Source organism: Lepisma saccharinum, chromosome 21 (assembly GCF_977018435.1).
Source record: "Lepisma saccharinum chromosome 21, izLepSacc3.1, whole genome shotgun sequence".
NCBI classification, from domain to species: domain Eukaryota; kingdom Metazoa; phylum Arthropoda; class Insecta; order Zygentoma; family Lepismatidae; genus Lepisma; species Lepisma saccharinum.
In genome coordinates, this window is record NC_139249.1 from 37285209 (window position 1) to 37311835 (window position 26627).

The 26627-nt window shown below is 42.5% G+C and overlaps 1 protein-coding gene across 1 annotated transcript in view; it reads left to right on the forward strand.

Annotated features, from left to right (window-relative positions):
* conv (insulin like growth factor binding protein acid labile subunit convoluted) overlaps positions 1 to 26627 on the forward strand; it is a 54253-nt gene that overhangs the window by 11926 nt on the left and 15700 nt on the right. Inside the window, exons 2-4 of the mRNA XM_083142550.1 lie at positions 9708 to 11801; positions 11973 to 12073; positions 16147 to 16342. Coding sequence (XP_082998676.1) covers positions 9719 to 11801; positions 11973 to 12073; positions 16147 to 16342 — 2380 coding nt within the window. The 5' untranslated portion in view covers positions 9708 to 9718. The remainder of the gene's footprint in view (positions 1 to 9707; positions 11802 to 11972; positions 12074 to 16146; positions 16343 to 26627) is intronic.

The following is a 26627-nucleotide window of genomic DNA, read 5'->3' on the forward strand; positions in this document are numbered from 1 at the left end:
AAAAAAATAACGGCGATCTGGTGCATATCAGTAGTGGTCTTTCCATTGTTGATTCAAATAGGCAACAATCAAGCACAGTTTAAATACATTCGATTTCAGTTAATAATGTGAAAACATCTTAAAGAGAAAAGTGTCGCGAAAAAAGAAAACAAACATTCAATGATTTGCTGAGGAAATATATTTAACAACACCAGTAAAAGGACACAAAAAGGGGAGGAAAAGCGATTAAGAACACGAAAAAGGGGGAAAATACATAAATGTCCCAGAAAAGGGAGGGAAGGGGAAAGGTTATCAAAAAAGGGGGAAAAAGGTGCTGGAAAATTAGCTCCATTCTCACGTTGAGGCAACATTTCTCACACTGAGTCCTTCCAGAGAGGTCTCACTTTCACTACGAAAAAAAGGTGCGCACCTAAAAATCCTAACTCTGTACATAAGCTTCCATTTTGTGTGTGTTTTGTTTCTCTTAGTCTGGATGCAAATGATTTCCATTTGTTATTCATCTGACAGTTGACCTTCTTCAATTTCTTCAATGTGGCCAATACTGGTAAGGTTTTGTAGAGATGAGCTAAGTAGAAAAACTAACTCTCTTCCTTAAACTCGAAGGTTTATGGCTGCAGCAACACAAACGTTCCATCTGTTCCTATCCTGGGCAAGATCAATCCAATCTTTTCCATCCTTACCGATTTCCTTTAGGTCCATCTCAACGTCATCCCTCCACCTTCGTCTTGGCCTCCCTACAGGCCTCTTACCATGAGGTTTCCCAACAAGAATCCTGTTAACTCTTTTTTCATCTCCCATTCGTGCCACATGGCCTGCCCATCCAAGTCTTCTTGATTTAATTATTCTAATAATATCTGAACATGAAAATAAATTAATTATGCAGTTCTAAATTATGTAACCTTCTCCACTCCCCTGTGTCTTCATCCCTTTTAGGTTCAAATGAGATGATGAGATGAACCATTACGAAATTTGCAGATATTAAATTACACACATTCTATGAAGAAGCCCAATTTGTTCACTACTTAATAAATTATTATAATCAGGTGATTGCAGTGATTTTCCTTTAGAAAAAGGAACTGTTGTGTATTTAGAAACTTATACAGCTACGTAATCATACTTATAAGTATTCTTAAGTAAGAAAATTGGATGACAGAGCTATACATTCAGTCACTGGGTTCTTATAGAAATATCAGGTCGCTAATATTGGTTGATCGATAAAACATCGATTAATTTGTCAATACCTTAAATGATCAATGCGAAAAATTTGCCGTTCTGAGAAGTACATAAAATTTCTCGACATAAATATTATAACTGTTTAATATACAATTGATCATTCCTGGAATTACGTCAACGGAATATGTGTGAGTCCATCCTCCATGCGACTTGTAACAGAGCTACGTTCTCACATCGAAAGAGTCGAGATATCGTGGAAGAAACTATGTCTGCCAACATGCCAATTCATCTTGCTGAGAAAACATTGGCGTGATGGGTGACTTTTGAGAAATGTGGGTCAAACTCAGAATTCCTATAACTGCTATTTATGTCGCGTGGCATTGAAGTCGAGAATTTTTCCCAAAGAGAATCGGTGCGAAGGAGTCGTCGGCAAAGGACAAGCCCGCGACAAGTTGCATTTTGCACGAAAACTCTTGGGCTCAACTCGGTGCCAAGCCACCTATCATTCACTGACTTTGGTATAGACTTAGTAATAGTATTGGGCGAAATACTGTCCAGACGATATATCGTCACGATATTTTGGCGATATATGTCGTGTCGGCGACATGTCCTCACGATATTTGGCGATATATATATCGTATCGTCTGTGACGATATTTTCTTGACGATATATCGCGATATGAAATTTCCGATATCGTCCATCCCTACTTAGTAACGTCCAACATACACACACTTATCTGAAATACTGTTTTAAAGATATTTCCCTGTTTAAATGGATGACGATAAGTACTAATTTCTGATTTCAATTTCCTGCCACGACAGGAGCCACTGCTTCTATGAATCTTAAGCCATTACCTCCTCTGTGAGGAACGGTATGGAGACAACTGTTTCGATTTGGTTTATTTTACTTATATTTTCTGTCACTTTTGACTAATCGCGAAGTTGAGGATGGGTGATGATATGACAAAAGTGATGAACGGATATTCACAAAGAACACCCATGCCCAGGCCGAGAGTCGAACCAGGGACCCCTATCGTCCTAGCGCGTCGTGCTAACCACTCCGCCACGGAGGCCGGCAGATCTGTTTCTATCTCGTTTCGAGTTGTAAACCCAGCTCTTGTCTCAATTTATAAATATCTGTCTCGTGTATGAAGGGCAAGTATAGGTTTTGCCTCTAGTCTTGTTATATCTACAAGGTAGCCAAAAGTGTTGAACCAACCCTATAAATGGCAAAGGGGCTGTTCCGAAGCATGATGTGGATGAAGGGGAAAACCATGTAGGCCGTCTTGGAGTCAATTTTCTTGAATCGAAAGGTGGTCAAGTGACATATCAAAGCGGGTGGTGTGCTCAGTTTTATCGTAACTTTAATCATTGTTACGTAATTCCATCAGTTCATCATTCATCGACATTGTCGCGATTAATCAAAGAGGTGTAGAAAGCAACGGGATCACGTGTTTCTCATTAAAATCTAGTCTATTTTGATATGTCACATGACCACCTTTTAAGAAAATGAAGACTCCAAGATGGTGGCCTTCTTAGTAGCAAGGCCCAGATTATTTCTCCCTTCACCTGCATCGTGTTTAGGGACATTGGATTGGTGTGTGTCAACTCGTTTGCCCTTTTATAGCCGTGGTTTCACATTGGAGCTACCCTGTATATGTGTGTGTGTGATTCATTGATTTATTGGCACATTGATTTTGAGCCTCGTTTCGACGCTACGAGCCCTCGAAAAACGGAATTTTATCCTGCTTATATATGCAACTACGTAGCACAGGTTCATTGATTGGTTGATTGATTGATTTGGTTTATTTTACTTGATGTTTCTGCCACTTTTAGTTAATCACGAAGATGAAGATGAGTAATGATATGATGAAATTAATGAAGGGACACTCGCAAACACCCATGCCCAGGCCGGGATTTGAACCCGGTAACCCTGGTGTCGTTACGCGCAGTGCTAACCGCTCAGCCACGGAGGCCGACTGCACAGGTTCACAATTGGATTTGCTTTCCAAACAATACATGACTTACCTGTAAATAATCAAGTAGATATTCGTGTGGTATGTCTGAAGAAGTCATGCAGGAAAGCAAATTTCTATTAGGTAATTTTTCAATATCGTACTGAAGCCTTGACCACTGTATCGGTCTCGTCTGTACAAGTATCAATGAGTCTTGTCTCATTTTCACCTCGGTCTCGGTAACATCCCTTTCCTCTCCTTTTTACTTTCTGGATGGGGCCCACCCTTACAATTTTAATACGACAAGTGTAATTTTCAGTTCTTTAGAAATTTACGGTCCGATGACATTCGGAACCATTCTCTAAATCCAGTTGTCTTTAAAGATATAAAACAAGAAAAAAGTGCCACAAAAGGTGATTTATGAATCTGTAGGCACATTTCTGATCTCGTCCACGCTGGAGGTGACGTGATCAGCAACTACCATCGTGTCCCATGGTCGCTAATTCTTGGTTTTCAAAAGAGGAGCGTAATGTTGTCTTTAATATTATTGGGAAGACTCTCTGACTTTTGTGAATTTGGTTTTCTAAAAGAACCAGTACCAACCATGGGTGCTCGCAGAAAAGTTTACAAGGGGACTCAAAATTGAAAAGTTATGGAATTGACGTCATGGTTTCGTATCATAACTTGGAAACGTTATAATAAGGGAGAGAGAAACGTAAAGATATGAAAGAAGCGATGGAGAATGAAGGAAAGGTAGAGAAACTAAGAAGCGAGAAACAACGAGAGAGAGAGAGAGAGAGAGAGAGAGAGAGAGAGAAAGAAAGAGAGAGAGAGAGAGAGAGTAAAGATTGATTGATTTGGTTTATTTTGCTTCGCTTTTCTGCCACTTTTTGGCTAATTGCGAAGATAATGATGAGGGATGATATGATGAAATTGATGAACAGACACTCACAAATAACACCCATGCCCAGGCCGGGATTCGAACCCGGGATTTCTGGTATTGTAGCGCGGTATGCTAACCTCTCCGTCACGGAAGTCGACTAATCAAGAAAGGGAGTAAGCAAGAAGATAGAGGTGCTAAAACTGAGAAAATAAGATATGAGAAAGAGAATGATAATTGGGCAATTCTTTCTTATTCCTCGCGGAGGGTTAAATGTCTTCTTACTGTCTCTGCGGGCGCTCATGGAACCAACCGATCATCAGCATTGGGTTTTCAAGTGCAAGGAAGAAAGCTTCAACTCTAAACCAGGGAACAAGCTAATTAAGATCAAATTTGTGTTTCTCCCTCGTGATTATCTCGTGGCGCCTTCTTCTTCTTCACGGCAACGCCCTTATTAAGAGAATAAGACGTAGGTTTCCGGATTCGCATAGTTCAAGGTTAAGTGTACACTGGCGAACTTTAAAAAAAGATCTCGCTAATCTTAGTTAGATTGGAAGGTAGTTGGAAACACTTCATTACTCCTGTATTGGATAAGAAAGTGGGGGAAGGCAGTTGCAGACAAGGCCATCACTACCCTATGCGCACGTAAACTTGTTTCCGGAAAGCTTTCTGTTGGAGTCTTGTCAGGCATGATCGGGGCAGTTTGTGGAAGAATTTTGTGTTCCTACCCCCCCCCCCCCCGCCCCCATTTATCTGTGTATGTGTGTGTGCGTGCGCGCGCACGCCGACACCCATTTCTTTTTAAGTTTGGCGTATGTTTATTGCATCGACTAATTGCTGTTATGGCTGGGAATGAACCAGGTTAGCAATGGGCAAATAAAAAAGTATATAAAATACCAAAATTCCTGGCATGAGTAGTCAGTAGCAGTAAAGGTTAGGAAAGTTCCTCGTGCGTATAGCAACGTGCCATGAAGGCACATTTAGGGGATGTGGTAATAGGGCACCGAATATTCTCGAGCTTGGCCATTTTGGAGGTGATACGATCAGCACCACGCTCCAGCCGCCTTTTTTTCGCCAGGGTTGTAGTAGAAATGAGAAAATAGAAATGTTTTGCATTCTGCGGCTGTGACAGTATTCTTTGGATATTGTCCCTGAAATATCTGTTAACATCCTAACCCGCAGTTTTTTCAGGATAAACTAGTTGAAGGCCGCGAGTGGTTCCTGAGAAGTAATGAATATATCACAGAATGCGCAATATTTTAGCTCACGTTTTTTGGGGGGAGGGGCAGAATGATATACAAATTTATTCTACGAATGCTTACGCCATTGTGACAATGGAGTATATTTTGCAGACTAACGAGGATCTGGCGCCTAGACAAGGCCAGTATAATGGTCTGTGAAGTTTGGGCTGTGTCCTACGTTTGTGATTGCCTTTCACAAATTTCGTCTTAACACACCTTTCATCCTTATCTATGTGATTACTCAAAAGTGGAAGAAAAGCGAAGTAAAATAAATAAACCAATTGGTCATTGATTCCCTGCGTTTTTCAATATTTCTTCCTGAACGAAAATTAATGTTTCACCGATGTAATGCATGAATATAGTCATGTGAATTATTATTTTCCGTCATTATAATGTGCTTAATCATTCCTTAAAGCATGGACTTTAACGCTGTTGTCCTTAGTGTAAACGATCTTAACTGTGTGGAAGTTGTTATGTAGGCAAAAAAAAAATGGTTAAGAGTGAATCCCAATTGATTGTTAGAAATTTCAAATATTATAACTCTGACGTGACGCATATTAAATGTTCTTAGTTCGCTGTCAAGGAACGATTTCTCCTAACTAAAAAGGATTCCGGCCTCCGTGATAGAGTGGTTAACACATCTTGCTTAAACACCGCCTTGGCATTGTGTTCGTTCGGTGTTCATTGTGACTGTCCCTTCATCAATTTCATCATTTCATCGCTCATCCTCATCGTCGCGTTTAGCCAAAAGCTGCAGAAAAGCGAAGTAAAATAAACCAAACAAACATAAATAAGAATCTGAAGGGAAAAATTTTCCATTACCAAAAATAAAATATATAAATATACAGTAATTACTTTGTTGACACTGCAGTTTTTTTGGCAGTGTGTAGCTGTCTTAGGGTCGTATGTTCGAATTAGCTGACCTCAAAATATACGAAGAGTGAACGATTAATGGAAATGGGGATGCACATTTCTATTACTTTAGTAAGCGTTCAGTCGTAAATCATATGGACACAGTGTGATTTTCGTGCAAGGAAGGGTTCCTGGGACATCAGCTAGGTCGACGTTTACTTATAACATTACGAGGGTATGGATTTCTCTCAACAAGTGCAACAAATGTTTATAGTCATGGAAATTATTTATACAATTTGTTTGAGTAACGTCGTTTTCTACCTCTTGAAATTAATGGTGACTGGAGATGAAAAGACACACGTGGCAGATTGTAACGTGCTTTGAAGACAGAGGTCTTAAGTTCGAACCATGATTAAGGCATGTTTGCCCCATCACATCCATGTTATCAATTGGTCAATCATTCTCATCACCACGGATTAACCAAGAGGCAAGAAGGCAACGTAATATATCCTAAATAGAAAAAAATACAGAAAAGGGGCAAAGAAATGCACATATCGTGCCGAGTCGAGGTTGTGTGTTGTAAGACGGAAATGTGTAACTATTATTGCAAGAGCACGTTTAATTATATTAGGGCAGAACCATATATCACACAATACAGGTGAAATTGTTTTAGGTTGACATGAACTGTTAATCTGCCTAAACTCTTAAAATACTCTAATATCAGGTTGTTTTTTTGTTCCACTTATTATTTCAATTTTGAGGGTCTTCATGACCGAGTGCTTTGCATACTGCTCTATGAAACCGGAGACCCTATGTTCGAGTGATTGATTTGCTTTATTTTACTTCGCTTCTTGTGCCACTTTTGGCTAAGTTGCAAATATGGGGGAGGCCTCCCCGATGGCGGAGTGGTAGCATCGCCGCCTTGTGAACAAGGATTCCCGAGTTCGATACCCGGTGGAGGCACATAGTGGTTCGGATCCAACTTTAAACTGTAGGTCCAGTCCCGATTAGCCTTACTGTGCATAAAGTGGACTTCAAACACAAACTCAATCAATCAAACTCAATCAAATATGGGGATTAGTGACGATATGATTAAATTGATGATTGGACACTCACAAATTCAAGCCCAGGCCAGGCCAGGCCTGGCGTCGTAGCGTGATGTCGTAACCACTCTGCCACTGGGGCCGGAATCTATTTTCGAAGCGTGGGTAATATTTAAGAGCTTATTGTGTTCGTTAATTTTTTCTGGTCACTCCAACATTCGTCCTTATCGTTGAAAGTAAACAAGAGGGATATAATATGGTCGTAGAAATAGCAAAGTTACCACATATGCCTGCCACGTGCCGAAAGAAACTACCTTCTTTGCTCGTTTTCTTTTTATATTTGTTTTAGAGCTATTGACAAAAGAGAGAAAAGAAACGAACAAATGAACAACCTATTTTCATTCATGAAGGAAATAAATCGCCAGCTCAGAACCTGATTTCTTGAAAGCTCAAAATGGACAATAAATATTTCTTCCGAGGCCGAATGACCACAGAAAGAAACGCTGTGCTAATTCCTTGATGACTCATGGTTAACATTCTCTTCTGTGTGGTGTTCACGACTGACACCTGTGCAGCTCTTCCTTATCTTGCATAGAGTTTCAGCATTGATGATGCAGTGTTTCCAATTCAATATCAGTTTTTGTCTGTTTTGTTCGTAAAAGGTGCGGTCTCAGTGAGGCCTTACTAAAGTTCTACACTGTACAATACAAAGCTGACACAGAATGAATCAACACCAGATGAACTTTCCGCTCAACATAATTACAACATTGATATACGAGTATATTTCGTTTCTGTATTGTTCACATTTGTGCAGCATCATGTTAATTCTCTTGACTGTGTCATTTATTACATTTTGTTTCTATACTTTTGTACACTGGGCTGCATTTGACACCTTGTGACAGATTTTCCTCAATTACGACAGCGCCGAAAACTTTCAACTGTTTTGAACTAACTTAAGATACTACACTCTTGGGAGGCAATGTTTCTAAAGTATTTAAAACCAAGTTAAATCAATTCTATGTAAACCGAACATTTAGCCACTAATATAACGAAAAATAAATCGAAAACCTGCATTGCTTTAGGATCAATTTTCAACAATTTACTGAAATCTCCAAAAAATTAGCAATTAAATTAAATTAATAATTCAGTATGAAATTAATTCATGAATAATCAGTGGCGTCGGCATAAATTTCGTAAGGGGAATACGTCTCAAAAGAGGTAGGGGGCTAAAGCTTTTTTCTTTAATAGTTGATGCTACCTATTGGACGTTTATTGTAGGAAATCAAGGCCAAAGGGATGGAGTACAAACCTTTCCTGTATCATATTTACTATTTTCCACACCTACTTCTTGACAGTGATTCAACATTTAGAAAGTAAGCTGTGTTGGTGTTCAATGAATTAATCTCTAATAATACACCATGAGTGTTTCCTCGTGTGGATGCTTGTCGACAGGCACTTTAGCTACTGAACGTATTTCTTAAACGTACTGTAAATTCAAAAACATGTGAGCTCGATTTCGTTAAGTTTCGTCATTTTCTTGGGCTAGAAATTTAATAATTTACTTAAATCACTTCTTGCGCTTAATTTGCAGAGCTTATTATTTCCTCAATTTTTTTCAATAATTTTCTAACACTTGTGTTGAAGGTCCAAAACATATATTGTGGAACAAAATAAAATACGTTGTTCAATCTGTTTGGCGCTATTTAAAATAACACATAAAACTGATTTCAAGAAAATCGAATACAAGATAATTTTATATGAAGGGAAAGAAACATGGGTTTTGAGATAAATTAATACTAATATTCAAAATGTTTAGCTTGAAATATAGCTACACTGTAATTAATAAGGAAATTAACAATATTATAGAATAAAAAAATAACGGGCTAGCTTCTTCTGCTTGTGAGTGTTGTTATGAGTGAAAGTTGGGTGGCAGAGAATGCTGAGCCAATTGGAATGCAGAGGAGAGTCAGGGCCTGACCTTGATCTGAGAAGCATGCTTGAAGAACACATTACATGCGAGTGATTGCCCTTGTGCAAATGCGTTGGAATAACAATGGGCGTCACGAGCTAAAGAGAGACACACGGAGAGATGTACATGACTAAATGAAAGTGGAAATCTTTCACAGCGCTTGTCACATCCCTGTTAGTTTATGAGTATGATGTGCATTAATTTATTATTATAATGATGTGACGAATATAATATTAATTTTTGGCTATGGAATATATGAATAAAACCAAGTATGTTATAAGATTTAAAGAGAACTAATTTTTACCATAATGCTGAAGGTAAAATTATTATTATTATTGTGATCATCATCACCGTCTATAAACATCAAAATGCACATACTTTCTCTTATCTTTACATCGCTTAACTAATTTTCTTCAGTTTATTGGGATATTCTTTTCGTTTTTCAGTCATCTATATCATTTTGTCTTGGCAGATGTACTATAATTTAGTCTTAAGAGCAACAGAAATGTTCTTCGACCTTCCCTTATTTTTGTTTCTAGAGCTTTTTAGTGTATTTCTTGTGAATAATTATAATCTTTATTTCTTATCTTTGCAGACTGATTTATCATGACGACTTCAGCGAATATGTTGGTTTACGGATTAGTCGCCATCTTGGGGCTACTTCACTACGCCCATAGCAAGTACATTCCGCCTGGACCGAAGTACACGTGTCCAGAGAAGCCCCACATAATCTACCCCTGCGAGTGCTTCAAGGAAAGCGACACCGGGATATCCGTCCGCTGCGAGAACTCTAACCTGGCGTCGATCTCCGTTGCTCTCAGGAACATCAGGAAACCGGTGGACGAATTAATACTGTCCGAGTGCCACATCAGCAGACTGTTCGGAAACATGTTCTACCCACTGAAAGTGCGAGTGCTGAGGATCGAAGACACACCCATCAAAGTCATCGAGCCACACACGTTCCTCGGCATTAACCGGACCCTTCAGGAGCTTTATATAACTCGCTCGCACCTTCAGGAGCTGCCGGTGGAGGCGTTTCAGGTTTTAGGGAATTTGTCCATCTTGATGTTGGACCACCACGACATCCAAGAGGTGCCGTCCGGGGCGTTTGCTTCGCTGGGGCGCCTCGAGAGGCTCAGGTTGTCCAACGGAAAGATCCACGAGGTGGCGCAAGACGCGATATCTCCCTTGAAGAAGATGAAAACGCTGGACCTACACGGGAATCTGCTTAGCGACATCAAGAAGGGACTCTTCAAGGGACTCCGGGACACGGAAGTCCTGGACCTGTCTTTCAACAACTTCACCAAGCTGAGCCCCGTCTACTTCGCCGACCTGAACAAGATGACATGGTGCAATATGTCCCACAATCAGATCTCACAATTCACGCGGGGGACGTTTGCCAGGAACACTGTCCTTCGGGTGCTCAACATGAGCCACAACAAGTTGCAGAGGTTGGACTCCAACTCCTTCAGGGGGATGCGTTTCATCCGACGGCTCTACTTCAGCGACAACGAGATCACGGACATCGGGAGAGGGACTTTCGGTTCCATCAGTCGCGTGGGTACACTGGACTTTGCCCGGAACAAGATCAAGAAGGTGGAATACCAGATGTTCAATCAGCTGCAGTACGTGGAGATCATAGACTTTGCCGAGAACGAGATCACGGAGATCCAGAAACTCTCGTTCAAGGACCTCTACCTGGTCAACATCAACATGAGCCACAATCGCATCAAGAAGATCGAATCGGAGTCCTTTGAGAACTGCGCCAACATCACCCTGCTGGACTTGTCTCACAACAACCTCACGGAGATCCCCAGGATGGCCTTTGACCATGTGAGCTACGTCACGGACTTCCGGCTGATGTTCAACAGGCTCAAGGACATGTCCAGCATCCCCCTGCAGAACATGACAGGGATCAAGATCCTCAATGTTAGCCACAACGAGATCGAGCGTATCCCCAGGAACACTTTTCCCAAGCTGTACGAGCTTCACACCATCGACTTCAGCCACAACAACCTGCAGGAGATCGCCAACGCCGTTTTTCAAACCCTGTTCAGCCTTCGCTTTCTGGACATCAGCCACAACAACATGAGTGAGATAGGGAGCTCCACGTTCGGGACTCTCCCAACGCTGTTGCGGCTGGATCTGAGCTTCAACAACCTATCCAGGATCAGCAGAGGCGCCATGGCGCGGCTGGCCTCCGTGAGAACCATGAAACTGAACAACAACAAAATCTCACACATATTCCAGGTGCCCATATCCCTCACGGATCTGGACCTCAGCCACAATTTGCTGGAGAGTATCGTTCCCGGAAGATCCTGGCCTTCCATGAACTCCATCCTGGCGCTCGACCTGAGCCACAATCGCCTGGGGGACTCGCTGGAGACGGGTGCCTTCGCCAACCTCCTCACGCTCCAGAGGCTGAACCTGAGGGGAAACAACGTCACCAAGGTCCCGTGGGAAGCCCTGGGAGACATGACCTCTCTCCAGTACATCTACCTGGAAGACAATCAGCTGACGTCGCTCAACAGGAACGCTTTCGGACGCTTGCCTGTCGTCTTCGAGCTTCACCTGAGTCAGAACAGCATCAGCAACATCAGCACAAGGGCCTTCGAGGGACTGCTTCAGCTCCTCACACTCAACCTCAGCTACAACAACCTGTCGCACATTCCAAACGGAGCTTTCCAAGGTAAGCATTCTCTGGTTTGAAGTGATAATGGTTTTCAACACCATCAATTTCTAATCTCTTGACTTCGGCTAATTCAGCTGATTATGGACTTATCCATGCCAGCTGCTTCAGTAAAATAACAATCCGCTGGAGCCCTGATGTTAACTGATGATATTGTTTTTCCATTTTCAGGTCTTGTCTCACTTCGCTCTCTAGATTTGTCCCACAACTATCTGGAAAGAATAGACAACAAGACACATGGTCTTCTGGAGGACTGCTTGTCTATGGAGTCTGTGAGTATCATATCCCTTTTCTGACAAAAGTAGATTAATATGTTAGAAATTAATAACATTCCCGAATAAAAATGGAAGCTTGTAGGTTTGTGAATAGAGTAGCGTTCACCAGGATTGTTGATGGTCTTGCTGTATTTTTATACTGATACGCATCGACGTCTGCAGGATTTTGCTCTCGGGGGGGGGGGGCAAAGATGCATATTTTTCAAAATAATAATGTTGTCTGAAAAACTCAATTTGATGTTATCATATTCCTGCGACGTCCTCATAATAATTGAAATTATAATGACTGAAATGAAATTATGTGTGTGAAATAAGCAAGTTTAGGTTGACATTCCGGATGTCCATACGAAAACATACGTATTACATCAAGCATCAACCTTTCTCAATCGCGTTACAGCAAAACTAGATAGAGTTTAAATAAAAGTCCGTGAAAAATAAAATAATTTTCCATCTGAGGAGGTATACGTTCATATATAGAGGGGTGTTGAGGAAATTTAGGTGTGGTGTGAATAAATCACTGCTGTGTGTATATTACAGGCCCGAATTTAAAATTTCCTTTTGAGTGTGTGTGTGTGTGGTGGGGGGAGGGTTAATAAATAACTTACATTTCTGTATTGCTATTTGAAATTAATGTCGGGATTGAATACGCACTCATAACCTATCGTAGATTAAGTATGGTTTAAATAAAACTAAACTCCATAGTTGAACTCTGAGGACCAGGACCTGCCAAGCAACTTATCGCTGGGTGACGTGTGGTCAGTGAATCGAGTCCCATCGCTGGTGTTTTCTGGCTGTCCAGACTGGAGGGCTGCCACTTTTTTTCAAGTAGATCCCCAATTGTCCGCACGATGATAGGTAAACACCTAAATTTTGGGATCTCCTACCGGGAATCGTACATGACACCACTCGCAATGAAGTCAAGAGCGCTAACCATTTGTATACACAAGAGCCCTAGGGTTTAACTATCATTTACACATTCTGATTTGAATGTGAAAATAATGTTTTTATGTTTTTTAGTCTTTTTTCTAAATTCACTTTATGCACACGTAGGCTAATCGGGACTGGATCTGCATTTTAAAGTGGGATCCGAACCACAATTTGCCTCAACGGGAATCGAACACGGAACCTCTTGTTCACAAGGCGACGACGTTTCTGCTACCCCAGCGGGGAGGCATGTGAAAATAATGGTACATGAGAATTGATTTGCTTTGAGTTTTGTTATTTAGCCTCGCTTTTCCGCCTCTTTTGGCTAATACTGATGCTAAGGATTAGTGATGATGACATTGATGAAGATACACTCACAAAGAACACCGATTCCGGGGCAGGGATTCTAACCCGAGACTGCTGGCATCGCAGCACGCTGTGCCTACCACTCCTCATTGGAGGTCGGCTGTTAGAAGAGAAGTTGTTGTAGAATATTTTTTGCCATCATAGGAAGATATCCTTGTTCTTGGGTCCTGGTTAAACACTCTTCACATGAAAAAAATCGGCGAATTCCAGGAATAGAATTAAGAAAATACCCCATGTTTAATAAGGCAATGATGACTTCCTACATTGTCCTTTTGATCAGGGTTGTTAAAGGTCCAGAAATCCATAAATTCGAATGGGTTCTATTCAGTGGCGTGCCCAGGATTTTCGATAGGGAGGAGTTATGTGCACATTTTTTTAAGTAGTCGGTCCTCATTTGCCATATGTTCCTGCCTTTGTCGTTCTTTTTTTTAAACACTGGACCAAAAGGGTGGGTTAAAACCCCAACCAACCCCCCTTGGGCATGCCATTGGTTCTATTGGGTTCCGCTGCAGGACCGGAACTTTTTTTCTAGCACAATTTAAATTAAAATTCGGTAAAAGTTGCGTACTGTTTCATTGATAAAAGGTTCCTGGAAAGAATTTAAATTCAGCCGGGAAAAAGGTTCCTGGACCGAATGGAATTACTTTACAGATAAAAAGGTTCTTTACGGTCCAGAACCCATTTACGCTTGCTGATTTTCTCTCCAGGACCGGAATTGAATTTGTTTAAAATTACTGGACCTTTAACAACCTCTTGCTTTTGATGTATTCATTCACGGGATTAATAAAATTCAGTATGAGGGAATGATTGTTGGTACGGATGACAATTTAGCTGCCGACCTTTTATGTTACTTAGCATCCGATGTAATAGAACGTTTCATAACATGCTCTACATGCAGGGCATTTGCGTAAAGGGTTTCCTGAATCCTGAGATGCTTATGCATCAGGTGGTCTCGCTCCAAATAAGATTGTCGCGCTGCGAAGACATGGTTTGTGTCATCGCTACCTCTTTATGCCTCGAGAGCTCTCCTCCGTAAAGAGCGCGAGGGTCGGGCCGTGAATCATGCAAGCGAGGCGGGAGTGGGTGGCCTCGTCAAGGAAACTGCACTCCACGGAGCATCCCACTACCTTATATCATGTTTCTAAATAACGTGGATGAACCCTTCGTGCAACTGACAAGGTCAAAGAAAAGGTCATGGGAGTGGACGCAAAATCGTGTGGTTTCTAAGTTTTGATGCAAACTTCCATCAGTGTGGGAAATGTATTTTCCGACGAACAAATTACTCGAAAACTCCCTCAGCTCACACACAAAAGTAAATTAATTTATATTTATGATTGTACCTTCTGGAAAGATGAGTGTTGATTGGGCCAGAATCTTTCATAATGAAGATCGGTTCTTAATGCATTCGTATAAGAACCCAGAGGTCCCGGGTTTGAATCCCGGTCTGGGCATGGGCGTTCTTGGTGAGTATCCCTTAATAAATTTCATCATATCATCACTCATCCTCATCTTCGCGATTAGCCAAAACGTGGGAAAAAAGCGAAGTAAAATATACCAAATCAATCAGTCAAACCATTGCTAATGGATTCTGATAATGAAGTTTAGAATATAGGATCCTAATGGAATCTGATAATGAAGATGAGGATATATATTCGGATAATAAAGATTCGGATATCAGTTCTCGCCCTCCCCGACGGCGCAGTGGTAGCGTCGTTGCCTTGTAATCAAGGGGTCCCGGGTTCGATTCCCGGTGGAGGCACATAGTGATTCGGATCCCACTTTAAACTGTAGGTTCAGTCTTAATTAGCCTTACTGTGCATAAAGTGAAGTTAGAACACCATATCAAATCGGATATCAGTTCTTAATGTATTCGGGTAATGATGGTTCGCATACACATTCCAAAGGGTTTAGGATAATAATCAGTTGGATATAGATTCTTAGTGGATTCTGATTTTCAAGATCCGGATATCGACTCCTAATGGTCTTATAACTAAGATGGGGGTATCTATTCCAAATGGATTGTGTAAATGAAGGTATGAATCAGTGGCGTGCTCAAGATTTTTGATAGAGTGGGGGGTTTACTTATACCTTTTAGTGGTCAGCCCTCATTTTGCCATTTTTCATGTCTTTGACGTTCTTTCTTTTTTTCTTTTTTTAGAAATAATGGGTCAAGGGGGGAGTTATGACTCCCACCAACCCCCCTTGGGCACGCTACTGGCATGAATATGGATTCAAATATTGAAGATTGGGTTATCGGTTCGAAATGCATTTTGATAATGAAGATTCGGAGAGAGGTTCATAAGGAATTTGGTTATCGGACCAGGGATTCAAATTCACATGCCCAGTTCAAACTTCGAGGCAAAAATAAGAACATGTCAGCTATTGAACATAATTTTATGATTTTTACTGTGTGCTGAACCCGGTGCGTGGTGGACTTACGATCTATCCACCGAAGGTTTCAGGTTGGACATACGTCCAGGTCAATGTGAATGTTCCTACACGAATTCCATCAAATCATCATTGATATTCATGTCTCACTCAACCTATGGAGTTGGTGGTGTTGTTGTTAGTCCATTTTATGCACAGATAGGCTAATGGGGAATGTTAATTCTGTTTAAAGTGGGATCCGACCAACTGTACAATGTGCCTCCAGATTAACCAAAGGAGGCAGAAAGTCGACGTAAATATGAGAAAATACAAGACTGTTACTGTGCTAAGTCGTACAATTTAATATAAATAATGAAAACATGCATACTGTTACACTCCCTGATGCCTTGCAGGTGAACCTGAGCCACAACCGGATCTCTTTCGTGACGCGGAAGACGTTCCCGAGCAGCCCCTACATCCCATACAAGCTGCGGGAGGTAGACCTCAGCTACAACACGATGCCTGTTCTCACCTACGACCTCACCTTCGGCACCCAGCGGGTGGAGATCCTCAACGTCAGCCACAACATCCTCAACGAGCTCCGCAAGGGTAAGTGAACATATTCTTACTTATAGGATCCTAAAGTTCCACACTATTCATGAATTACTATGTCTTGAGCCACAGACTACTCCACAATCATCCTCCGAACCTCCATATTTCTAATTCTGTCCCCAGCCTCTAATTACGATTGTCCGCAAATCTCCAGTACCATCATTCTACAAGGTGAGGCAAAATTTCGGCACCACCCTTTTAATTTGAAAACGACTTGACGGAGGGCGATGAAATTTCGGATATGGGTAATTGGGGATGGAGGCACACCAGATGGGGCTGTGTGTATCATGGCGGCCATCTTGAAAGCCGCCATCTTGGAATTAAATCCAGATTTTCAAACGGAAAGGGGTTATGTAGCATATCATTTTAACTTTTATTTCAACTTTAATTTATTGACATTAAACCACTTAGGAAAGCAATTTGTCTATTGCTTTAGAAATATATATATATATATATATATATATATATATATATATATATATATATATATATATATATATAAATATGGATGTATGTGTGTGGGTGTGTATATTTGTTTGTTCCGGCATAACTCTCGAACGCCTGGAGTAATTTCAACCAAACTTGGTACACGTATCACTTGCAATCTGGAAAAAAAATATTTTTGAGACTCCTAGGGGTGGGGTGGGGTGGGAAGAAATGACATGTAAAAATAATCGAGATCGACCGATATTAAATTCCGCACAAACAGACATCCGTGACTCTATGTAATCCGCACAACGATAGTGTTTCTCGGGTTGTCTAACATTCAGGTTGTGTTGCGAATGGAATCCATAGTTTTCGTGACACTCCCAATGCATGAATGAATGAATGAATGAATTAAAATTTCTGGGTGCGTCGGCACTTAAGGCCATTTCGCACCCTTCTGTGTATACGGGGAATTGTCCCCTTATCTAAAATTCTGACTTAATTTTAAAAAAGGGGTGTAGATAGCCCCTTGGGAAAAACTAAAAGTGCAAGGTTGTAAAGAGACCTGCACGAGACAAACACGACACATTAAAAAGTCAGAACAAACAAACTAAAAACCTCCTTACAGACGGTGGAAGAGTCCAGCTCTTCGCAAAAAACTAAAAACATTTGTTAAAATAGTGCTGTCATCACCCAAGAGGGATGACAAACAGCCAGAAAGGTTAAAAGTCTGCCGGAGGTAAGCAAGATCGACACATTCAACGAGAATGTGTCGAATGCTTAATAAAACATTGCAAACACGACACAACGGAGGGTCCAGCCCTTGGAGCAGGTGACCATGCGTTAGACGGCTGTGTCCTAGACGAATGCGGGTAAGAATAACTTCTTCTCGCCGAGAGGGACGGGACGAGGAACGCCAAGCACCTATGGTGGGCTTAACAGCGTGAAGCTTGTTCCCCGTTTCCGCATCCCACTCGGCCTGCCAAGTGTCAAGAAGGCAACAACGAAACACATTCCGCAGGTCGCTAGCTGGCAATAGGTGGACGAGAACGTCGCCATCTGCATCAGCAGACTTGGCGGCAGCATCTGCTGCTTCGTTCCCCAGGATGCCAACGTGGCTAGGGACCCAACAGAAGTGTACATCCGCACTGGCAGATAAGGACACAAGCCGTCTAAATATGCGTTGCACTACCGGATGCCGGGAATACGGCGAATCCAGAGACTGCAACACGCTGGTCGAATCGCAGCACACAAGGACTTTCTTCAGCCCATTCACGTCTGCAAAGTCCAGTGCCTTTAGAATGGCGTACAACTCTGCCGTGTAGATGGAACAGGCAGGATGTAGCGAGTAACTGGAACTTTGAGAGTCTAGGACGAAGGCGCAACCAACACATTCCACTGTCTTGGACCCATCCGTGTAAAACACATTAAAATTGGGGTGCTTCGCACGAAGTTCTAAAAACCGTTGCTGGTATACAACCATTGGTGTCTCTGACTTTGGAAGGGCAGTGAGAGAATAATCGATAGAAGGTGCAGGAAACTCCCAGGTAGGGAGAGGCGGAATGAGTGGAGAGACGCAAGGAAGATCACTGTCAACACCAAGTGCTGACAGAATCTCGTCTGCACGAACACCAAATGGTCTAGTGGCACTAGGGTGGAGCCGATACCTTGCCAGCCTATTCTCGTCTGAGATGGTGTGAAATGAGGGATGTGAAGGCATCGAGCGAAGATGGAGGAAGTAGTTCACTACCAGTCGCTGTCTTCGCAGAGACAGCGACGGCTCAGATGCCTCTACGTACAGACTGGCGATAGGGCTGGTCCGAAAAGCACCTGAGCACACACGTATACCAGCATGGTGGACGGTGTCTAGGATGCGAAGTCTAGATGGGCGGGCAGAAGAATACACAGCACATCCATAATCAAGCTTCGACCTGATGAGTGCACGATACAAGCGAAGCAGTACCGTCCTATCAGCACCCCAGGAAGTATGGGATAAAACACGTAAAAGGTTGAGAACTCGAAGACAAGAGAACTTTAACTGGCGAAGGTGAGGAAGCCATGTTAATTTCTTATCGAAAATGAGGCCCAGGAAGCGGACCTCATTCACGAAGCACAGGGGAGACTTCCCCATGTACAGGTCAGGATCTAAATGACATGTACGCTGACGACAAAAGTGCACACACACGGATTTCTCGGATGAAAAGGTGAAACCTGTTTGGGAGGACCACTCAACCAAACGGTTTATCGTCAGTTGGAGTTGACGAGAAGCTGACGCGAGATTCCGTGAGCGACAAAAGATCGTGAGGTCGTCTACATAGAGGAGGCCATGCACAGGGGAAAGAATGTTTGCCATAACACTGTTGACTGCTATGGCAAACAGAGTCACACTTAATACGCTGCCCTGCGGGACACCGTTCTCTTGTTCGTGAAGATCCGAAAAGGAGTTCCCAACACGTACCCGGAAAAAACGATCGGATAAAAAGTTTTTAATAAAGTACGCCATATGGCCACGCACGCCCCAAGAATGGAGCTGTTTTAGGATGCCAAAGCGCCACGTTGTGTCATATGCCTTTTGGAGGTCCAAGAAAACTGCAACTAAATGTTCCTTGTTGAGGAATGCATCCTGAATGTGTGTTTCCAGCTGAACCAGATGGTCCAGTGTGGAACGGTTGGAGCGAAAACCACATTGAAAATTACTTATCAAGCAGTTTTCCTCCAAAAACCAGGTGAGACGCTTGTTGATCATGCGTTCCATCAACTTGCACACACAGCTAGTTAAGGCGATAGGCCTATAACTCGAGGCTGCGGTGCGTTGTTTACCTGGTTTCAGGATGGGAACAATAATAGCTTCTTTCCAGGAAGTGGGGAAAGAGTCCTCCAACCAAAGCCTGTTGAATACCGCCAGAAGGAAATTTCTTGCTCCAATGGGTAGATGACGAAGCATCTCATAGTGGATCTTGTCCACTCCAGGAGATGTATTCTTAGAATCTCGAAGCGCCTGATCGAACTCCCGTTCAGTGAATGGAGAGTTGTATGGCTCGGTGTTATGACTTCGAAAAACTAGAGGGCGTCGTTCCTGACGGTCCTTCTCGCGGCGGAAACGTGGTTCATAATTTTCCGAGCTAGAGGCATCAGAAAACTGCGTGGCCAAGATATTTGCTATGTCTCCGGAATCGGTGTACAACGTCCCGTCGTGCTCCAGAGCGCTGAGAGGAGTATATGCACCCCCCTGGATGCGACGTACTTTGGTCCAAACGGCTTTCGACGAAGCCTGCTTCGTCAGAGAAGACACGTATTGGACCCAGCACGCCTTCTTACTGGCTCGGATGAGCCGACGGGCACGGGCACGCTTAATGCGGAACTGCTCGAGGTTTGCGGCAGTGTGGTTCTTATTAAATCGATCTAGGGCATGATTACGGTCCTTGATGGCTGCACTGATCTCCGCAGTCCACCAGGGGACTGGGCGACGCCTCGCAGGTCCACTGGGATGTGGAATGGAGGTGCGTGCAGCATCATGCACTCTTGACACAAAGACATCTAATGCGTCGATTGGTGGTAAAGTCGACGCAAGATCGACTTCAAGGTCCACTGCACGCTCGAAGGCTTCCCAGTCGGCCCGACTGAGATTCCAGTGAGGGTGTTGTTCACGTGATTGCTGAAGATGTTCGAAGGAAAGAATGAGAGGGAAGTGATCACTCCCACAGAGATCAGGGTGAACGCTCCAAGATGTGGTAGGAGCAAGGCTGGGACTGCAGAAGGACAAGTCCAACGCAGAGTATGTGCCTGAGGAAGGACTGAAATATGTGGGAGTCCCATCATTCAGCAACGTTATACCTGATGCCTCACGGAATTGATCTACAATTTGACCCCGGGGCTCTGTACGAACGGAGCCCCACAAACAATGGTAGGAATTAAAATCGCCCAAAAGAATTACAGGAGACGGAAGTTGTTCGAATATAGAAAGGAGGTCCTCAGTAGAGAATCGCTCCTCCCTTGTGATGTAAACACAGCACACAGATATTGGCTGCGGTAGATGGACCCGCACGGCGACAGCTTGGAGGGGGGTGGTGAGAAAGATTGGCGTTGAGTGGATGTTATCTCGAACACCGATTGCAACACCACCGTGTGCACGACGACCCTCAGGAAGCTTGTCGGTGCGGTAAAGCGTGTATCCGTTCAGAATCACTGATTCATTTGGACGAAAATGTGTCTCTTGGAGACATATGATGGCAGGGTCAAATTCAGATATTAGAATTTGCAGTTCCTCGAGATGTGTACGGAAACCGTTAAGGTTCCATTGGAGACAATAAGCCATAGCTGGATGTATGGTTGTTACCTTTTAAGGCGTACTTTATTTCTAGGCCCTGTCACCTTGATAAATTCTTCATCCGCGGCTTCGTCCTGTATCATGTCCTCGGGTAAGGACACAGAGGGCGAAGGGGATGAAGAAGGGGGAGTGGGGGCGGGTGCTTTGAGCGCCCGCCGGGCAGCTTTCAGCTGCGCCTTAAGTTTCAGGGTGGTGGCCGCCACTCTGACTGGAGAGCTACTGGACTTGAGAAAGTAATCCTTGCTATGCACCTGCTTGAACTTCTTCTCTGTAGAGCGAGGAGTGGTTGCTGTTTTCCTCGAAGCAGGGCGGGCTACTACGGGAAGGGTTGTAGTTTGTGTGGACACGTCGCTGGTTTGTACACCTATACTTCGACGGGTAAGAGCAGCTGCAGCAACTGTAGCGAATGGCACAGGTAAAGTGGTGCGTATGCTTTCACGGAGACGTTGTTTTGCTTCGCCAGCAGAGATTTTCTCTGTGACGACCAACTCTCTGATTTTCTTCTCTTGTTGGAAAGAGGGGCAGTCACGATGCCAGACTGGGTGCTCGCCTTGGCAGTTAATGCATTTGGGACCTGAAGAACAAGGTTCGGTCCCATGATCAGGCTTACTACACTTACCACAAAGGGCTGTAGTGGCCTTGCAGGAAGGCTGAGTGTGCCCAAAGTGCTGGCATTTGAAACATCGCATCGGGTTAGGGATGTATGGCCGGACTTTAAGTCTCAAATATCCAGCCCGTACAATATCTGGGAGAGTGGTCGTTTGGAACGTTAGTATAATCGAAGCAGTTGGCACAAGTTCTCCGGATTTTCGCGTCTTGATTCGCTGCACTGCGGTGACATGTTGGTCTGAGAGTGCTTCAAGGATCTCTTCCTCCTCAGCATTTAGCAGATCCCAGTGGTGAATCACACCTTTACTACTGTTAAGTTGACGATGGGGTTCAACATTAACAGTGAAGTCGCCCAAAGATCGTAACTTTAAAAGGTTGTTGGTCTGGCGATCTGTGCTGGTCTGGATGAGTAGACTCCCGTTTCTCAGCTTCTTTATTTCTGGAACATCGGAACCAGCGGCGTAGTCTAGCTGTTTCTTGATAAGGAATGGTGACAAGTCCTTCAATGTAGCAGCTCCGTGTTTCTTTGTTGTTGCAGAAACATCCTTATTATCGGTCTTCTCAACAATACTGATAACAAGGTAACGTGACACGTTACTTGTCTTTTCCACTACTTGGAGCGGGCTCGAAGGCCGCGCTCGTTTTGGGGGTTTCCCCCCGTTTGAATTGTTTTTTGTACCCATATACAAAATAAATTTATATAGGAGGGTCCATAAATTGTCGCCTCGACATGCCCTCTATGCCGAGGAAGGCCTACCCCCAAAAATGGAGGCTACTCGAGGACCAAACCGAAATCCCCGAGGCCACGTTCGCGACTGCACCTACCCCTGCAGCCAACACTGTCCCATCGGCACGTGCAACTCACACCTTGGGATAGGGGTTTTTTATCGAGGTTGTCTCCTCTAGCAGGACCCTTAGTTATAGGGAGGTCAAAATATGGAGATGAATGACGTGATGGGATGGTGAAAACGTGAGATATGGAAGTGAAGAATGAGTGAAATGATGAGATGAAAATGACCTCCCTACCTTAGTTTCTTAGAGGGAGGTCAAAGATATGGAGATGAATGACGTGATGGAGTGGTGAAAACGTGAGATATGGATGTGAAGAATGGATGAAGTGATGAGATGAAAATTGACCTCCCTACTAAGCCCCCTCGCCCCGTCAAGGCAGTCCTACATGGAGGGGGACTCCCAATGCGGTTAAAATTCAAGTTCATCACCTATCGGCATTTGGGGGGGAGGGGGTGAGAGGGGGTGAAAAATAAAATGCCACAAATGACCTAGATTAGTGTCGAATCCATAGTTTTCGGAGTCGCTAAGCTAATTGGTGACATTCACAATCACATTTAAAATTAGTTACATTTTACACTATAGTTAGAATTAATTATTTTCCTGTCTAATACAAGATTGGGATAACGCCGGATAATCAGCTAGTATCTGATAAAGGTAACAAATTAATTCCTGTGTATGTAAATAATAATGTATTTGTAAATATTTAGTAATTTACTTTTATATTTAATAACATTATAAATATGTAGCCTATATCACATAATAATTATAATAATAATATAATTATGTGATAAAATTATAAAATATATAATATATATAGTTGCGCGTGTGTAGATTATGATCTTCCTCCCCCCTCCCCCCCCCCCCCCCCCCACAAGTCTTGAACGATTTCGCACCCTGGTGTAACCGCATGTTTTGCGTCAGTTTTATCTGTCAACCTTACCTTATCATGCAAGACTGACGACAAAACTTTACGTGTGGACCAGGCTTAAGGGATGCGCGACAACAGCCTGAGGGTAAACTCTGCCAAAACATAATTAAAGCATATTAATTAGTTGTGCTTATTCTTAAACGAACGAGTGGTCCCAGAGCAGGCCGTGCACGGGGAGGGGCTCCCCCAGCGCAAACTCGGATCTCGGAGGTGGATGACATGGAGAGGGGAGTTTGGTATTTACGCGATCAATAACTTGTTGTGCATTTTCCCCTGTCTCTCCATGTTGCCCTGGTACAAAATGCGAGGCGTCATCACCGCCCGGGGCAACACCGTGTCAACAAAACGCCGCAATGCAAGTGTTGCAACCCACCATATCGGAAAACTATCCCGGACAACACAACGATTATAATAAAGTACGATACCATTAGAAGTTAACGTAATATATGCGATATTCAAGTCGTTAACATTTCAGCAGTTTGTTTGTTAATTTACAAAAACCGGAAGCGACAGTTTTTTTTTCGCGAGTAACTACGCATTTATGTCGACACCTCTCTGGGCTGTGGCTATAATAAGAAGTAAATATGGCGTTGATAACCTTATATACAACCACGATAACTTATATTGGCCCATTAGGCTCGAGTCCACCCAATAATTTATTGTGTTTTATTATTTTTATTAGTAGTATTAGTAGTACAAATAATAATAATAATAATAATAATTATTATTATTATTATTATATAGCAGGGGCAAAAACTGGCAAAAAGGGGGGGACAACTTCGTGACTGATCCAAGAGGTAGAGAAGCGACGTAAAATAAAGAAGTAGAAAGAAATAGTTTTAATTTTATTTTTTGTGTATTTTATTTCGAGATCAGAAAAAAAGACATACCGAGACAGTATCGAAACTTTTAAATCAAGACAGAGACAAGCATTTGGAGGAGTTAGTGACAAGACGGAAAACGAGATAGTATTTTTAACTGGGGAGGAGACAGTGACAATTTTCGTCTCTTCTCGATACCGCCCCCTAGAATATTTTTAATAGTTGCAAACACTGAGATTTTTATTTAAAAAAAGCTCGCGTAATCTTTTACCTAGATTCCGATATCACTTCGTACATCCCATTCACCAAAATACGTGGCAACCGACAACCTACGAATAGCAGCGTAGACTCAAGTCTAAGGAAGATCTGGCCAAGCTAGAACGAATTGGATCCGTCACTTTCATTATATAATCGCCTGGAGTGTATGCAATTCGATTACACATTGCTACCGAACGGGTTGCATACATCACAGAGTTTCGCCAAAAGTTGGAACGAGAGTTAACGGTTGGCCACACTGCCGATCGTTGTGTGACAAGCATCCCACGTGAGCCGTTACCACCAATCACGTAACTCTAAACAAAAGAATTGCGCCGAGGATGCAGCATCAGCGCCAAATAGCAAACAACAACTAGTCGGATCTTATGAGGCAGGGAGAGGTGGCGGTGTTTTGTATTTGTTTATGCTTGGAAGCGGACGAAATAACAACCTTTCAAGACGATATTTAGTAGCAAAATACGAAATAATGTAAGAATCCACAACAATACTTTACTTTTGCATATGATAATCAGTTCCGTTATCAATCGGTGAGCAAATATAAATGATTTTGATCGTTTTTTTTTCCTTCTTTGTTAGTCCAAAGTTTTTCATCTAGAGGGTGTAAAGGCGTTTTTAGGGGAGTGTAAGATAAATATAGTGCTAGAATGACCATAAATTGGGACTTTATAAAAAGCCGTAGGGGAATGTTGCGTTACATTTAGGGGAGATGTGGAAAAATCGAAGTTTATGAGTAACTATCTGATTACCCGGCGTTGCCCGGATATTTATTTATCCCAATCTTCTATTAGACAGGAAAATAATGAATTCTAACTATAGTGTAAAATTAAACTAATTTTAAATGTTATTAGGAATTGAACCGCATTGGGAGTGTCACGAAAACTATGGATTCCATTCGCAACACAGCCTGAATGTTAGACAACCCGAGAAACACTATCGTTGTGCGGATTGCATAGAGTCACGGATGTCTGTTTGTGCGGAATTTAATATCGGTGGTTCTCACTTATTTTTTTGTCACTCCTTCCCAACCCACCCCTAGGGGTTCCAGGGGTGTCTTACCCCCACAGTATTTATTTCCAGGTTGCAAGTGATACGTGTACCAAGTTTGGTTGAAATCGCTCCAGACGTTTGAGAGTAATTGGTGATCAAACAAACACACACATATACACACATACATCCATTTATATATATATATATATATATATATATATATATATATATATATATATATATATAGAGAGAGAGAGAGAGAGAGAGAGAGAGAGAGAGAAGAGATGTACCGACGCCCACCCAGGATATTTTTAAGGGGAGGGTTCGACTGCTGAAAAAGCATTTTGAATGCCATTATGGGTAGGAAAATGATGCTAAATAATTATATTGACCTGTCTTGAATAAAATTAATCTTAAAAGGGTTCTGACCTCAAGTGCGCCTATGGTAATGTATCCTTGCTTTTAATTAATTGGTACAACAAAGGGGGAGCTGATGGGGGATTCCTCCCCATTCCGAAATTTTGAGGAAATATAAATTTTCAAATGAATGCAGTAAAGAACTCTGGAAAAATCAAAGTGGTGAATGCAAGTCCCTTTAAAATGACCCTCCGAATTGCCATTTTTGTCTTTGAGAATAATTTTAATAGATTGCGAAATATTTTATTGCGTATTCCGCCTCTCCTAGAACATGTACTCTCCACCTTTATAATTCCAGTCCCCCCCGAAAAATTCCTGCGGACACGAGTGTCATTAATGTACTTTCAAGACCCGAAAACATGTAAGGGATTTGGTTCTCTCAAATAGGAAAGTTACATTGTCAAGGTAAAAACAAAAAAATATATATTATTCAAGCAATTTGTCACTTTTGAAGATGTGAATTTCAGTAGATGGCATTTAAAATATCGGATCGACAAAATCATTGTTAATTTTATTTATAAATTTTTATCGGCATGTCTATTTTCTAATATTTCGCTTAAACATGTGTCACAAGCCGGCATTAAATGCTAAATCAGCAAACACCAGCCAAGTCCTCGGTGACGAGAGGTCGCCGGGACAGCAAGAAGTTAGTGGCCAAGAGAGCCAGAAGCGAGTAAGTGGTGCGACTCGTGGAGTGTG